A 17,577-nucleotide genomic window follows, 5' to 3' on the forward strand; every position below is an offset into this window, starting at 1 on the left:
GTTCAAGTGATTCTCCTGCCTCAGCCTCCCAAGTAGCTAGGATTACAGGTGTGCACCATCATGCCCAGCTAATTTTGTATTTTTAGAAGACATAGGGTTTCTCCATGTTGGCCAGGCTAGTCTCAAACTCCTGACCTCAGGTGATCTGCTCGCCTCAGCCTCCCAAAATGCTGGGATTACAGGCGTGAGCCACCGCACCCAGCCAGTATTTTATAGCTTTTAGTGTAGAGATCTTTCACCTCCTTAGTTAAGTTTATTCCTAAGTATCTTTTTTTTTTTTATGTAGCAATTGTAAATGGAATTTTTAAAATTTTTTTCAGGTGGTTTGCTATTAGCATATAGAAACACTACTGATTTTAATAAGTTGATTTTGTATCCTGTGACTTTACTGAATTTATTTTTTAGTTCTGTTTTTTAGTAGATTCTTTAGGGCTTTCTGTATATAAGATCATGCCACCTGCAAACAGGGACAATTTGACTTTCTTCTGAAACTTTTTTTTCTAAACTATGTTTATGGGCTTTATCCCTGTTGCTACTTGTAGCTCTACTTCAAGCTTTCTCATTCTCAGTGCTATAGACATTTGGGGCCAGATCATTCTTTGTTGTGAGGGGCTTTCTTGTCCATTACAGGATAATTGGCAGTATCCATGGCCTCTATGCACTAGATGCCAGTAGTACTCCCTTGCTGCACTCTGAGTTGTGACAACCAAAAGTGTCTCCAGACATTTTGAAATGTTCTATTGGTGGTGACATCACCCCTTCTCTCAGTGAGAATCACAATTCTAGTTCATTCATTTTAACTTCTATATTATGTTTCATTACAAATATACCACAACCAATTTTGTCATTTCCTTGTTGATGGACATCTAGATTATTTCCAGAGTTTTAACTATTAGCAACATTGTTGCAATGAGCATTTTTGTTCTTGTTTCCTTGTGCACATGTGTGAGACTCTGTCTAGGGTACTATGCTTAGGAGAGAAAATGTTGAGTTTTAATATATGCATATTTTCAACTCTACCAGCTATCATGAAGCAGTTTCCATAATTGTACTAATTTATACTCTAACCAACGGAACAAGAGAGATCCTGTTTCTCCATATACTCACCAACACTTGGTATTGTCAGATTTTGAGATTTTTATCTACCTGATGGAGGTGCATTATATTCATTGTGGTTTTAATTTGAATTTCCTTGATTACCACAAGGATCACAAATTGTGCAGATAGAATTGTATCCAAAAAAGGATTAAGGCTGGGCGTGGTGGCTCATGCCTGTAATCCCAGCACTTTGGGAGGCTGAGGCGGGTGGACCACTTGAGGTCAGGAGTTCGAGATCAGCCTGGCCAACATGGTGAAACCCCATCTCTACTAAAAATACAAAAATTACCCGGTCCTGGTGGCATTGCTTTTAGTCCCAGCTACTCAGGAGGCTGAGGCAGGAGAATCACTTGAACCTGGGAGGTGGAGGTTGCAGTGAGCTGAGACTGCTCCACTGCACTCCAGCCTGGGCGACAGAGCAAGACTCTGTCTCAAGAAACAAAAACAAAAACAACAGCAAAACAAAACAAAACCCCCAAAAAGAATTAAATCTTACTGCATGATTACTGAGAATACAGGAGCCTTTCCCAAATTATAAGTGCTGATTATTTTAGGGGAATTTTAGAATGATGTTTGCGCTTCTGTGACTAGCTTTAAGAAGTGGTTTTGAACAATCAGACTTCATATGTGCCATGTTTTGTACTCAATTTCTGTAGTTTCTGTTTCCAAACCAGAGATGATCATCTAGTCATAATGTGTCCGGAATTGGTGGGTTCTTGGTCTCACTGACTTCAAGAATGAAGCCGTGGACCCTCGCGGTGAGTGTTACAGTTCTTAAAGGCAGCGTGTCTGGAGTTTGTTCCTTCTGATGTTCGGATGTGTTAGGAGTTTCTTCCTTCTGGTGGGGTTCGTGGTCTCGCTGGCTCAGGAGTGAAACTGCGGACCTTCGCAGTGAGTGTTACTGCTCTTAAGGCGATGCGTCTGGAGTTGTTCGTTCCTCCCAGTGGGTTCGTGGTCTCACTGGCTTCAGGAGTGAAGCTGCAGACCTTTGCGGTGAGTGTTACAGCTCATAAAGGCAGTGTGGACCCAAAGAGTGAGTAGCAGCAGGATTTATTGCAAAGAGCAAAAGAACAAAGCTTCCACAGTGTGGAAGGGGACCCGAGTGGGTTGCCACTGCTGGCTCGGGCAGCCTGCTTTTTTATTCTCTTATCTGGCCCCACCCACATCCTGCTGATTGGTAGAGCCGAGTGGTCTGTTTTGACAGGGCGCTGATTGGTGTGTTTACAATCCCTGAGCTAGACACAAAGGTTCTCCACATCCCCACCAGATTAGCTAGATACAGAGTGTCCACACAAAGGTTCTCCAAGTCCCCACCAGAGTAGCTAGATATAGTGTCCACTGGTGCATTCACAAACCCTGAGCCAGACACAGGGTGCTGATTGGTGTGTTTACAAACCTTGAGCTAGATACAGAGTGCCGATTGGTGTATTTACAATCCCTGAGCTAGACATAAAGGTTCTCCAAGGCCCCACTAGACTCAGGAGCCCAGCTGGCTTCACCCAGTGGATCCCACACTGGGGCTGCAGGTGGAGCTGCCTGCCAGTCCCGCACCGTGCGCCCGCACTCCTCAGCCCTTGGGTGGTCAATGGGACTGGGCGCCGTGGAGCAGGGGGCAGCGCTCATCAGGGAGGCTCGGTCGCACAGGAGCCCACGGAGGGAGTGGGAGGCTCAGGCATGGCAGGCTGCAGGTCCGGAGCCCTGCCCCGCGGGAAGGCAGCTAAGGCCCTGTGAGAAATCGAGCATAGCGCCGGTGAGCTGGCACTGCTGGGGGACCCAGTACACCCTCCGCAGCTGCTGTCCCCAGGTGCTAAGCCCTTCATTGACCTGGGCAGGCAGGGCCGGCCGGCTGCTCCGAGTGCGGGGCCTGCCAAGCCCACGCCCACCCGGAACTCCAGCTGGCCCACAAGCGCTGTGGCCAGCCCCGGTTCCCACTCGCGCCTCTCCCTCCATACCTCCCTGCAAGCTGAGGGAGCCGGCTCCAGCCTTGGCCAGCCCAGAAAGGGGCTCCCACAGTGCAGCAGTGGGCTGAAGGGCTCCTCAAGCGCGCCAAAGTGGGAGCCCAGGCAGAGGAGGCGCCAAGAGCGAGCGAGGGCTGTGAGGACTGCCAGCACGCTGTCACCTCTCAATAATATTGTTCTTCCTCTTAGAAAATGATATTACTGATGGTGATTACCATCTCTACTTAGGGAATGGCTCAAAATATATTAATAACTTGAAGTTATTTCCCTCAGTGTTGTTGGATGCTTTTGTTCTCAGAGTCACTCATCACTAACAGCTGGATGCCAAATTTGTCTCTTTGATACTGTCGTTTCCCAGAATCCTACATTTTTTTTTCCATACCATATGAAACTATTTATGATCTTACTCTGTTTTCTGAGTCATTTTGCTAAATGCAATGGGATGTTACAAAAGATATTCCTGATTTTGTACCTACCTTTAAGACATTTAAAATGAAAAAGATGGGACATAACATATATAACAAAGTCAATTAGAGTTGTGTGTATATGTAATAAAGTAGTGAGAGTGAGATGGAATTCCTCCGAGGTTTCATGTGTAAAGTCCAATTTAAGTAGAGTTTTGAAAAAAACAATGCAGGTGAATTACGAAAGCAGAAAGAAATATGTATTCAGAGTTGATGTGACTTAAATTAAGATGTAGTGGGAAAAGTGGCTTAATTAATATAATTTTTGTTTGTGCTCACACATTGTGGACTCCTCAATACTTACTTCCTGGGTGAATTATCCAGTGCCTTTCTGCCTGACTGATGTCTCTCAGTTCCTCAGTAAGCCTGAGAGTTAGTCCAGTGCTTTGGTCTGGGACATACCCCATGATAAAACTGTATTTCAGTCTTACATTCCTAAACAGGTAAACTAGCCTTCACCTACCAAAGGTATTGTATTCTAAAAGTTTGTTGCCAATTCTGTTTGTTGAATTTGATGTTTTCCCATAAAACGATTTAGTCAACTTTGGTAATCTTGCGAGATTAGCCCTCAAAAGCCCCATTTGACCCATAAGATACAGGAGCACATCTGAGTTCTGTGTTCTGGAGGTAGACAGCCAAAGCTATAAGGAGAATAAGGAAGAGTTTCCTTTTTTAGGCTCAGGACTATCCTTAGATAAAATTTTGATAGGATCTGTTTGTTTTAGACATTCTTCTACTTCCGTTTTTATACCCTTGTACTGCTTCCCACTGACTCCTCCTGGGCCCCTAATACCTTCATGCTTGCCTTAAGTACTCCATCCTGGACTCGCCACCTGAACTCATCCTATTTGTCCTTTGCTCCCAAACTTGCCTTTCCTGTCCTTTCTGGGCTTTTGTTCTCTTGCAGTAACTGACCTTATGTAGGTATTAAGAGATATAATTCCAACTATCATCCCCCTGATTATCAAAAAAGAGTTTATATTTTAAAAAGAAGATACAATGGATGTTAAGACAACTGACCTTCAAAAAGTCACTTCATGAGGGAAAAGAGATATGGAAGGAGCGATTCTAGATTAAATGAGACAAAAGAGACATAAAACCAAATGCAATGTGTGAACCTTGTGAGAGTCCTGAATAGTAAAATTGGACTTCTTCAGACTTGAAAACTTGTACACAAAAGGACACTATCAAGAGAATGGAGGATTTGGGTACAAGCAGTTGAAAGATGGTTTGGCTGCTCTGGTCGGATTCTGCCGTCCCAGTGAGGCTGGAAAATAGGGTCTGGAGGCAGGAACATAAGGCTGATTCACACTTCAGCTATGACAGGAAATATCCTCTCATAGAGCATAGGCCAAGTAAATGATTTTGTAACTTTACTTCATCCTCTCCTTTTACATAGGGTGTACTCCAAGTAGAGGGTATTTAAACTCACAAAAACTCTATAAGAGGGCCTTTTGAGCCCCTGTGCTCAGGCCCGCTCCCATACTGTGGAGTGTACTTTCGTTTTCAACAAATCCCTTCATTCCTTCCTTGCTTTGTTTGTGCGTTTTGTCCAATTCTTTGTTTAAGACGCCAAGAACCTGGGCACCCTCCACTGTTAACACCAGCCCTTCCCTGTGGCTGACCCTGAGGTGTTACGAGTTTCTTCACAGCCCTGCTTCCTCTCTCTTCTCCCTCATTTTCAGACCCCTCTTCAGCATCTTCCCTGGGAATTGCTGTGAGTTTAGGCCGGCCCGTTTTGAGCAGGAGCAGCAGCCGAACAGTAGACCTGCTGGAGGAAGTGGGGCTGCAGATCGGAGACACAGCATTTTCATCACCCAAACCTCTTGAAGCCATATCTACAGTATCAGCTCAAGTGGAAGAGCTTGCCGTCAAATGTACGGAAAATGCACGTTTCCTTAAAACATGACGGGACCTCTTGAAAGAACGCTGTGATTCCTGGAAATCTGACCATTGATTTGGCATACTTAGCTCTTTGATAGTGACTGTGTAATAATTCATACTTCCTCATATATGATCATTTCACATGTGCCACATATATAGGATAATATCTAGCAGTTCTCTATATCTTCAGACTGAAATTTTTCTTGGTTTTCTTGACCTTTGTAAAAGCAGAATACTGATTCTATTTTTGATGTTGATCAGTACTTGTTTATTCTTATACTTTCTGCCCTTCAAACTTTCATAAAATCCTTTACAAAATTTAATTTTATCAGTAGATAGTTAATATTAATTGTGCCACAGTGCTACCAGTAGCAAACTAAGTGGACCATTATTTGTTGTGCAGTAAGATGCCGAGCATGGCAGAGTTAGAAGTTGAGCTTCATCTTATGAACCAAGGGAGGTAACTTTAAGGTTGCCAATGGTAGTTCCAGCTCCATTAGGCTAAGTTCTGTAGAGCAAATGATTGTCTTACTTACTTCGATATCCCCAGCACCTAAAACAGTGTCGCATAGCATTCACTAAATGTTTATTGAAAAGAAGAGTTGACTAACATAATACAAAGCTATTTTTTCTTCCTGTATTTAGCAGGAAGACTCTAGTTGTTTCTCTAAAAAATGTATGAATCAGGACTTTGTTGACTTGAAGGAAAATGTTATCTTTTTCACAGAGATTTTAACTTTGATGATAGCTTTTAAAAATGTGATAAATACTTTTGTCCTCCTATGATTATTTTAAAAAGTCTTTTTTGAGACAGGGTCTCATTCTGTCTCCCAGGCTGGAGTGCAGTGGTGCGATCTTGGCTCACTGCAATCTCCGCCTCCTGGGTTCAAGTGATTCTCCTGCCTCAGCCTCCCCAGTAGCTGGGATTACAGGCGTGTGCCACCATACCCGGCTAATTTTTTGTATTTTTAGTAGAGACAAGGTTTCACCATATTGACCAGGCTGGCCTCGAACTCCTGACCTCAAGTGATCCACCCGCCTCGGCCTCCCAAAGTGTTGGGATTACAGGCATGAGCCACCGCACCCAGCTAAGAAGTCTTTATTTCAGAAAATGAAAGACTGTCTAGAAAGAACGAATTTTTTTTCCTATTTATTTCTATGGTTACTGCTTTTACACTTAGTATTTTTTGTTTTTGGTATTTTTATATGTTTGATTGCTGTCTTTAAAGTGCCTTATCAGATTTATGGCTCTGTACTATGAATTTTGGAGCTTTACAAGTTATTTACATAATTCTAACTAAGTTACTTTGCTTCCAGTACGTCAAATTTAAATAACATGATTGTTTTTATATTATTTGACCTTAGTGACAATGTCCAATTTTGTTTGTTCTGTATCTTATGTCGCTTTTTGGTAGTTTGTATTATGTGTGAATGATTAAGCCAACTAATTCTGTACCATATATAACTTCTGGATATTTGATATGACATCTTAATTCTTTGTAGATATGGTGATGTGTACAGAATGATATTCTGAAGCTCCACAATGGTGCATTGAAAGGCTGCAGATGGATGGCCAAATAATAGTTTTGTTTAGCATATTAGGTCTAGTTCTGGACTCTTTTTTTGTACTTTAAGTTCTGGGGTACATGTACAGAACGTGCAGTTTTGTTACATAGGTATACACGTGCCATGGTGGTTTGCTGCATCCATCAACCTATCACCTACATTAGGTATTTCTCCTAATGTTATCCCTTGCCTAATCCCCACCCCCTGACAGGGCCCAGTGTGTGATGCTTCCCTCCCTATGTGCATGTGTTCTCATTGTTCAAATCCCACTTACAAGTGAGAACATGCAGTGTTTGGTTTTCTGTTCATGTGATAGTTTGCTGAGAATTATTGTTTCCAGCTTCATCCATGTCCCTGCAAAGGACATGAACTCATCCTTTTTTATGGCTGCATGGTATTCCATGGTGTATATATGCCACATTTTCTTTATCCAGTCTGTTATTGATGGACATTTAGGTTGGTTCCAAGTCTTTGCTATTGTGAATAGTGCCACAGTAAACATACATGTGCATGTGTCTTTATAGTAGAATGATTTATAATCCTTTGGGTATATATCCTGTAATGGGATTGCTGGGTCAAATGGTATTTCTAGTTCTAGATCCTTGAGGAATCACCACACTGTCTTCCACAATGGTTGAACTAATTTACACTCCCACCAACAATGTAAAAGCACTGGACTTTTTTTTTTTTTAAGTTAAAAGATCACACATAGGGTGTGATTTCTATACCAAAGATATGCTTATTTCAGTATTAGGAAAAATATTTTTCTTACATGTCCTGAAAATTGTGATTTTAAAAATGTACAAAATAAATTTTTATTAAAAGCAAATTTTATTTAAAAAAAAAAGAATGAAAGACAACCAACTGGATAGGAGAAAGTAGTTGAAAGTCATATATCTGATAAGGGATTAATATCCAAGAATATAAAGAACTCTTACAACTCAACAACAACAACAAAACAACCTTATTAAAAATTGGGTAGAGTGCTTGAATAGACATTTCTTCAAAGATATACAAATACCCAATAAGCACATGAAAAGATGCTTGACATTATTAGTAATCAGAGAAATGTGAATCAAAACCACAATGAGATACCACTTCACACCTGCTAGGATGGGTAGAATAAAAAAGATAATAGGTATTGGAGGTGGAACAATTGGGGCCCTCATATACTGCTGATGGGAGTATAAATGGTACAGTCACTTTGGAAAACAGTCTGGCAGATCCTCAAACAATTAAACATAGAGTTATTATATGACCCAGCAAGTCTACTCTTAGGTATTACCAAAGAGAAATGAAAACACAAAAGTTTGTACATGAATGTTTATAGCAGCATTATTCATAATAGCCAAAAGATGGAAACAACCCAAGTGTTCATCAACTGACAAATAGATAAAATATGGTATATCTATGCAGTGGAATATTATTCAGCCATAAAAGGGAATGATGTTCTGATATGTGCTGTAACATGGATGAACACTGAAAACATGCTACATGAAAGAAGTCAGTCACAAAAGACCACATATTACATGATTCCATTCATCTGAAATGTCCAGAAGAGGAAAATCTATACAAACAAAGTAGATTAGTGGTTGCCTAGGACAGAAGGCTTAGGAGGTGATGACTGATAGGTAAGGGGTATGTTTTGTTGTTGTTGTTGTTGTTTTTAGGTGATGAAAATGTTCTGAAATTGCCTGTGGTGATGGTTGCACATGTCTGTGAATATGCTAACAACTATTGAATTCCACACTTTAAATGCGTGAATTATATAATATGTGAACTACATCTCAAGAATGTTTTAAAACTGGTGTTGGGAAAACAGGACATCCTCATGTAAAACAACGTATGTTGGATCCTTACCATACACCATGTACAACAATTAACTCAGAATTGATTAAAGACCTAAATATAAGAGCCAAAACTACAAAAACTCTTAGAAGAAAACATAGCAGTAAATGTTCGTAAGTTTGAATGTGGCAATGGTTTCTTAGATATGACACAAAAAACACAAAAGAAAAAAGATAAATTGGACTTCACAAATTAAAAGCTTTTGTGATTCAATGGACACCATCAAGAAAGTGAAAAGAATAGAATACCGATACATTTTACACATCAATGTACCTTGAAAACATTATGCTAAGTGAAAGAATCCAGACACACAAGGACACATATTGAATGAATCAATTTATATGAAATGACCATATAGGCAAATCCATAGAGATAGGAAATAAAATTAGTGTTTGCCAGGGGCTGTGAGTAGAGAGGAATGGGGAGTGTTGCTAATGGGCATGGGATTTCTTTTTGGAGTAATGAAAATGTTTTGCAACTACATAGTCATTATGGTTGCACATCCTTGTGAATGTACTAAAACGTACTGAACTGGATACCTTAAAAGGCTGAATTTTTTTCATTTCTTCTTTAAAAAAGCCAGGATAGATGTGCAGAACGTGCAGGTTTGTTACATAGGTACATGTGTGCTATGATGGTTTGCTGCATCTATTGACCCGTCCTTTAAGTTTCCTCCCCTCACCCCTCACCCCCCAACAGGCCCCAGTGTGTGATGTTCCCCTCCCTGTGGCCATGTGTTCTCGTTGTGCAACTCCCACTTATGAGCAAGAACATGCAGCATTTGGTTCTTTGTTCCTGTGTGAGTCTGCTGAGGATGATGGTTTCCAGCTTCATTCATATCCCTGCAAAGGACATGATCTCATTCCTTTGTATGGCTGCATAGTATTCCATGGTGTACATGTACCACATTTTCTTTATCCAGTCTGTCATTGATGGGCATTTGGGTTGGTTCCAAGTCTTTGTTATTGTAAATAGTGCTGCAATAAACATATGTGTGCATGTGTCTTTATAGTAGAATGATTTATATTCCTCTGGGTATATACCCAGTAATGGGGTTGCTGGGTCAAATGGTATTTCTGGTTCTGGATCCTCGAGGAATCGCCATACTGTCTTCCACAATAGTTGAACTAATTCACATTCCCACCAACAGTGTAAAAGCGTTCCTATTTCCCCACAGCCTCACCAGCATCTGTTGTTTCCTGACTTTTTAATAATTGCCATTCTGACTGGCATGAGATGGTATCTCATTGTGGTTTTGATTTGCATTTCTCTGATGATCTGTGATGTTGAGCTTTTTTTCATATGTTTGTTGGCCGCATAAATGTCTTCTTTTGAGAAATGTCTGTTCATATCCTTTGCCCACTTTTTGGTGGGGTTGTTTTTTTCTTATAAATTGTTTAAGTTCCTTGTAGATTCTGGATATTAGACCTTTGTCAGATGGGTAGATTGCAAAATTTGTTCTCCCATTCTGTAGGTTAAAAGGCTGAATTTTATAGCATGTGAATTATATCCCAATTTAAAAAAGAATGCATATGTCTTAGTTCAGTCTTCCATAACACAATACCATAGACAGGGTGGTCTAATTGTTCAAAGCTCCACAGAAATTAGTTGGAGAACTTACAAGAGTCCATTAATCATCTTGCTTTGTTAGTAGCAGCGGGCATGGTTCAGCATTTTCTGTTTAAGTTTCTCTGAGCTTACCAAAACTAAAATGATGTTGTAATACTTTTTATACCATTTGAAGTAAAAGGTACAAAAGGTTATACACTGAAAATTCTTTTTCCCACCCTTATTCCCTAACCACTCATTTCCCCTCACCAGAGGAACCACTGTTTCCATGGGATATATTAGATTGATTTATATGAAATTGCCAGTGTTTGACTATGATGATTTCATGTGGTTCAGCCTAATATCAGTGAAAAAACAGAGTCCTATTTTCATGGAGTTTTTATTCTAGTGGGAAGTGTATTACTTAATTATTGCAGTGTAACAAATAACCCCAAAATTTAGTGGCTTAAAGCAACAAACATTTATTATGTCACATTTCCTATGACTCAATAATTTGGGAGCAGCTTAGATGGGTGGTTCTGGCTCAGGGTGTCTCATGAAGTTGTAGTCAATATGGTGTCTGGGGCTGCAGCAGTTTAAAGGCTTAACTTGGGTCTGAAGGAGCAGTTTCCAAGGTGGTTCACTTACCTGGCTATTGGTGGGAGGCCTTAGGTCTTTGCTGGTTTTTGACATGAGGCCTCAGTTCCTCGCCATGTGAACCTCTCCATAAGGCTGCTTGTATGTCTTCATACCTGGTAGGTGGCTTCCCCCAGATTCCATGATTCAGGAGAGAGGACAACAAGGAAAACACAATGCTTTTTTCTCCTCTTGCAATGTTTTTTATGACCTAGTCTTGGAAGTCACACCTCGTCGCTTCTACCTTAGTCTATTCATTAGAAACAAGTCATTAGGCCAGGTGTGGTGGCTCACGCCTGTAATCCCAGCACTTTGGGAGGGCAAGGCGGGTGGATCACTTGAGGTCAGGTGTTCGAGACCAGCCTAGTCAACATGGTGAAACCTTGTCTCTACTTAAAATACAAAAAATTAGCCGGGTGTGGTGGCATGTGCCTGTAATCTCAGCTACTGGGAAGGCTGATGCAGGAGAATCACTTCAACCCGGGAGGCAGAAGTTGCAGTGAGCTGAGATCGTGTCACAGCACTCCAGCCTGCGAGACAGAATGAGTCTCAAAAAAACAAAACAAAACAAAAAACAAAACAACAACAACAAAAAGCAAGAAACAAGTCATTAAGTTCAGGCCACACCGAAGGGAAAGGATTAAATTCCCCCTCTTGAAGGAAGGAGTAGCAAAGAATTTGTGGGCATATTTTAAAACCACCACAGGAAGGCAGACAATAAGCAATAAACAGTATACATCAGCAAATTATGGAGTATGTTAGAAGGTGGTATATGAAAACAAAAGAAAAAGCAGAGGTAAGGGGAATCAGAGTATGTTTGTGTGGAAGGGATGTAGGTTGCAGTTTTAAATAGGGAGGTCAGCATAGTCCTCATTAAGGTTAGATTTGAACAAAGACTTGGAGACAAAGAAGTTAGCCAAGCAGTTATCTGGAAGAAGAAAGTCCCAAAGCAAGAGAATAGCTAAAACGAAGGCCTTGAAGTAAGAGTCATCCTTGCATGAGTAACAGCCAGGAGGCCAGTATGACTGGCACAGAGAAGGGTTTGGTGAGTGGTAGAAGAGGAGGCCAGGTAAATTTGAGGGGGACAGGCATGGGAAATCATGTGGGACCTTGTTGGCTGTTGTAAGGATTTGGGGCATTTTTGGTTAGTTCTTAATTTGTACTTACAAATGTTAAATGAGATTATGTATAGGAAACATTAGTAATCAGGAAAGCACTCTATGAAAGCTAGTTACTTCTATTAAAGTATTGAAATTTTTATTTTTAGTTAGCATATCCATAGAAACAACTTTCCTTTACTTCATCTAAGGTGATGAGAATTTTTTTTCTAAGCAAGAAGAATGCTTACCATATTTTATTACTAGCACATTTTAATTTTTTAAACATGACACTTGAGCATATATAAAATATAGCATATTTTTAATTGGGGAGGTGGGGGAAAAGTTGAGGAAAGATTATTTGCATGGCTGAAATTAATGAGTTTATTGTTTCTAACAGGAATGTAATGAGGAAATCAAAATGGATCCAAGTATGGGTGTGAATTCTGTTACCATTTCTGTTGAGGGTATGACTTGCAATTCCTGTGTGTGGACCATTGAGCAGCAGATTGGAAAAGTGAATGGTGTGCATCACATTAAGGTAAGTTACTCTTTGGAAACTGAAGTCAAATGCCATTGAAGAGAATTCTACTATAAATTACTTCTAACACTGAGATAGAAGCAGACACACTGACACATTTGGCAATAAGAACTATCGTACTTCTTATCTTGAAGCTAAATAAGTTTTCTTTGACCCATTAATTCCTCTCATAAAGAAAAAACACTAATTGTGTTAGGCTGCTCTTGCATTGCTATAAAGAAATACCTGGCCAGGCGCAGTGGCTCACACCTGTAATCCCACCATGTAAGATATATTTTCAATTTAAGAACATCTGAACATGGAATCTTGATATTGTGGTTGTATATTTATAGATTTATATTTTATAAGTATATGAGTATTTATATACTGTTTATTACTCTGAATCTCATGCTGAACTAAAATGTATGTTTTCAGGGGATGGGTTGGGGTTTTTCTTTTATAACATGGTGATTATTTTGCAATTAAAACTTGAAGGGAAAATGTCTAGAGAATTACTAGTATACTTTGGTTTTTATTTTTAATTTTTTTTCAGACAGGGTCTTGCTCTGTCACCCAGCTACTCGGAAGGCTGAGGCAGGAGAATTGCTTGCTAGGTACTTGTTCTGATGTTGAGTGTTTTTTCATGTGCTTGTTGGGTATTTGTATGTCTTCTTTTGAGAAATCTCTATTAAAGTCTTTTGGTCATTTAAAAAAAAATTATTATTATTATATTTTAAGTTTTAGGGTACATGTGCACAACGTGCAGGTTTGTTACATATGTATACATGTGCCATGTTGGTGTGCTGCACCCATTAACTCGTCATTGGAAACAATTAACAAAGTAAAGAGACAATCTACAGAATGGGAGAAAATATTTACAAACTATGCATTTATCAAGGGGTTAATATCCAGACTATATAAAGAACTTAACGGCCACAAAATAACCTGACTAAAAAATGACCAAATGACGAGTCTTATCACAGCTCACTGCAGCCTAGATTTCCCAGGCTCAAGCAATCCTCCCATCTCGGCCTCCCAAGTACCTAGGACCACAGGCGTGCACCACCATGCTAGCTAATGTTTTTTAAGATGGAGTTTTGCTCTTGCTGCCCAGGCTGGAGTGCAATGGCGTGATCTCAGCTCACCACAACCTCCGCCTCCCGGGTTCAAGCAATTCTCCTGCCTTAGCCTTCCGAGTAGCTGGGATTACAGGCATGCCGCCACCACTCCCAGCTAATTTTGTATTTTTAGTAGAGACGGGGTTTCTCCATGTTGGTCAGGCTGGTCTTGAACTCCTGACCTCAGGTGATCTGCCCACCTCAGCCTTCCAAATTGTTGGGATTACAGGCATGAGCCACTGCGCCCGGCCGCATGCCAGCTAATTTTTTAATTTATTTTTTGTAGCGATGGGGGTCTCACTATGTTGCCCAGGTTGATCTCAAACTCCTGGACTCAAGTGATCCTCCCACCTGGGCCTCCCAGAGTGCGGGGATTACAGGTGTGAGCCACCATGCCCAGCCAAAATTACTAGTACACCTTGTATGATATGCCTAAGGAAGACTCTATTGTTGGTTTTTTGTTTGTTTGTTTGTTTTTCAGACTCTAGGGCTTTAAGTTGAAGACTCTATTATTGTTTAACATTACTTGAGCATCAACAGCATTCTAGATATACTGTGGTTAAAGATGTAGTTCAGGTTATAAAAAAGCCTTCTGAATACTGCATGAAGTACCTGTGGTTATCATAAGAAACTTCATGCATGTATGGCAGGGATTGGAAAATGATGATCTGCAGTCCAAACCCAGTTTGCCAACTGCTTTCATATGGCTCATAAGCTAAGAATGGCTTTTACATTTTTACACCGTTGAAAAAAATTTAAAAAAATTTAGGAACTTATGAAAAGCACATGAAATTCAAATTTTTGTGTCTGTAAGTAAAGTTTTAGTAATATAAAATTTTATTAGAACACAGCCACACTCATTCATTTATGTATTGTGTACAGCCCTTTTTTCACTACAACAGAGTTGAATAGTTGTGACAGAGCCCATACGTGGTGTCCTCATTGGTAAGTGATACACTGCCAAATGATTTATCACAGTGGAAATACCATTTTATCTTCCCACCAGCAGTGTTTGTGTTCCACTTTGAAAGTGTTCCATTTTCTCCACATTCCCTCCAACAATTTGTAGTGTCAGTCTTTTAAATTATAGGCATTCTAAAGGGTGTGTAATATTACATCACTAATTCTCATTTCCTTAATGGCTAATGATATTGAGCATCTTTTCTTGTCCTTATTAGGCATTTGTATACCTTCTTTGGTGAAATGTGTGTTAAACCCTTTGGCCAAATTTTTAATTGGATTTTTTGTTTTGTTGTTATTGAATTTTGATTATATGTTCTGAATATAAGTCTTCTGTCAGATATGTGTTTTACAAATACATTTTTCCAGTCTGTGGCTTGTCTTTTCAGTCTCTTAAAAAGTGTCTTGGCCAGGCGTGGTGGCTCACACCTGTAATCTCAGCACTTTGGGAGGCCGAGGCAGGTGGATCAGGAGGTCAGGAGATAGAGACCATCCTGGCTAATACAGTGAAACCCCGTCTCCACTAAAAATACAAAAAATTAGCCAGGTGTGGTGGTGGGCGCCTGTAGTCCCAGCTACTGGAGAGGTTGAGGCAGGAGAATGGCGTGAACCCGGGAGGTGGAGCTTGCAGTGAGCAGAGATTAAATAAATAAATAAATAAATAAATAAATAAATAAATAAATAGTGTCTTTTTCAGAGTAGAAGTTTTCATTTTTGATGAATACCAGTTTATCCACTTTTTTTCCTTTTATGCCTTATGCTTTAGTATATGTAAGAAATCATGGCCTAACTCAAGGTCACAAAGATTGTTCTCCTATGTGTCTTTTTCTAAAGACTTTATAATTTTAGGTTTTACGTTTAGGTCTATGATCCATTTTGAACTAACTTGTATACATTGTTAGATACCGGTTGAAGTTAATTTTTTTCGGATATGTATGTCCATTTTTCCCAGCATCATTTGTTAAAAAGTCTATTCTCTCTCCATTGAATTGCCTTTGAACCTTTGTTGAAAATCAATTGGCCATATATTTATTGGTTTATTTCTTTCTGCGCTATTCTGTTCCATTGATCTGTATGTCTGTCCTTTGGCCAATACCACACAGTTTTGGTTATTGTAGCTTTATAATAAGTATTAAAATCAGATACTGTGATTCCTTAACTCTTTCTTCTTTTTCAAAATTGTTTTGGTTAGTCTAGGCCCTTTTACTTTCCATATAAATTTTAGAATCAGTTTATAAGTTTTTACAAAAATATCTGCTGGGATTTTCATTGAGACTGTGTTGATTCTACAGATCCATTTGGACAGAAGTAACATCTTACCAATATTGAGTTTTCCAATCCATGCACATAGTATATGTCTATTTATGTTGGTATTCTTTGATTTCTTTTATCAGGAATCAATAGTTTTCAGCATGCAGTTTCTATACATATTTTGTTAGATTTATATTTAAGTACTTTATGTTTTTGAATGCTGTTATAAATGGTACTGTTTTTAAATTTTAAATTTAATTTCAGTTGTTCATTATGAGGTTTTTGTATGTTGACTTTGTATCCTGGAACCTAGCTAAACTGACTTATCAAACCTATTAGCTTTTTTGTACATTTATTGGGATTTTCTATGTAATTATGTCATCAAGGTATATAAATAGTTTTTTTTTTAAGATAGTCTCACTCTGTGACCCAGGCTGGAGTACAGTGGCACAATGTTGGCTCACTGCAACCTCCACCTCCTGGGTTCAAGCAATTCTTATGCCTCAGTCACCCAAGTAGCTGGGATTACAGGCACATGCCACCACACCTGGCTAATTTTTGTATTTTTAGTAGAGTTGGGGTTTTGCCATGTTGGCCAGGGTGGTCTTGAACTCCTGGCCTTGAGTAATCCGTCCACCTCGGCCTCTTAAAGTGCTGGGATTGCAGGTGTGAGCCACTGCGCCTGGCCACATAGTTTTATTTCTTCCTTTGTAGTCTATATCTTTTTTTTCCCCTTGTATTATCAAACCTTCATTACAATTTTGATTAGGAGTGGTGAGAGTGAACGGTGGTTGGGGGAAACATTCAGTCATTTACCATTAGCATTGTGTTAGTTGTAGAGTTTTGTAGACACTATTTATCAGGTTAATTAAGTTATTTCTATTACTAGTTTGCTGAGGGTTTTTTTAAAATCATGAATGGATGTTGAATTTTGTCAAGTGCTTTTTCTGCATATAGAGATGATCATATGGTTTTTCTCCTTTAGTCTGTTAAGATGGTGAATTACTCTGATTGATTTTCAAATGTTGAACCAGCCATGCATTCCCAGGATAAGCCTCACTTGGTCAAAGAAGACTTACTTTTCATTAAAAATGTCAAACATACACAAAGATGGAGAAACTATTAATAGTACAAGAATCTACCCTATACCCATCACCTAGGAAAATCCTTGCTATTTATTTGCATGCCATTCTCATCAGTTGAATTTTATAACGTGTTTTGCTGATGATTCTAAGAGTTGGTCCAGGCCTTCCTGCCTATTGTATTCTGTTAAGGTAGATGTCTCTGACTAGTGGATTGGAACTTCCTAGTATATCTCCATACCAGTTGCCATTTCTAAGCCTTTTGGCAGCCCCCTGCCACCACCCCTGCCCGCCCCTTTCCCTTGTCACTCTTCGCAATTCTCAGCACTGATTGTAGTGTATATAATTTCAGTACTCTTTCCCATGCTTTATTTAGTTTGTTTTTGAACGTATTTTTTTCTCATTTCTCTCCAACTTGTATCTCAGGATCCAAAGAATTAACAATATCTCATGCCAAAAGCTTGAGAATTCCTACTGTATTAACAATAACATACAGAAGCTTTGCTTAAATATTATGCTTACTTTTTTTTTTTTTTTTAAAGATGGA

The 17,577-nt window shown here is 39.5% G+C and overlaps 1 protein-coding gene across 1 annotated transcript in view; it reads left to right on the forward strand.

Moving 5' to 3' along the window:
- Window positions 1–17,577, forward strand: part of ATP7A (ATPase copper transporting alpha) — a 119,729-nt gene that overhangs the window by 32,975 nt on the left and 69,177 nt on the right. The window contains exon 2 of the mRNA XM_032756216.2: window positions 12,500–12,640. Within this exon, the coding sequence (XP_032612107.1) occupies window positions 12,521–12,640 (120 nt within the window). The 5' untranslated portion in view covers window positions 12,500–12,520. The remainder of the gene's footprint in view (window positions 1–12,499; window positions 12,641–17,577) is intronic.

This window comes from Hylobates moloch, unplaced genomic scaffold (assembly GCF_009828535.3).
Source record: "Hylobates moloch isolate HMO894 unplaced genomic scaffold, HMol_V3 SCAFFOLD_7, whole genome shotgun sequence".
Classification (NCBI taxonomy): domain Eukaryota; kingdom Metazoa; phylum Chordata; class Mammalia; order Primates; family Hylobatidae; genus Hylobates; species Hylobates moloch.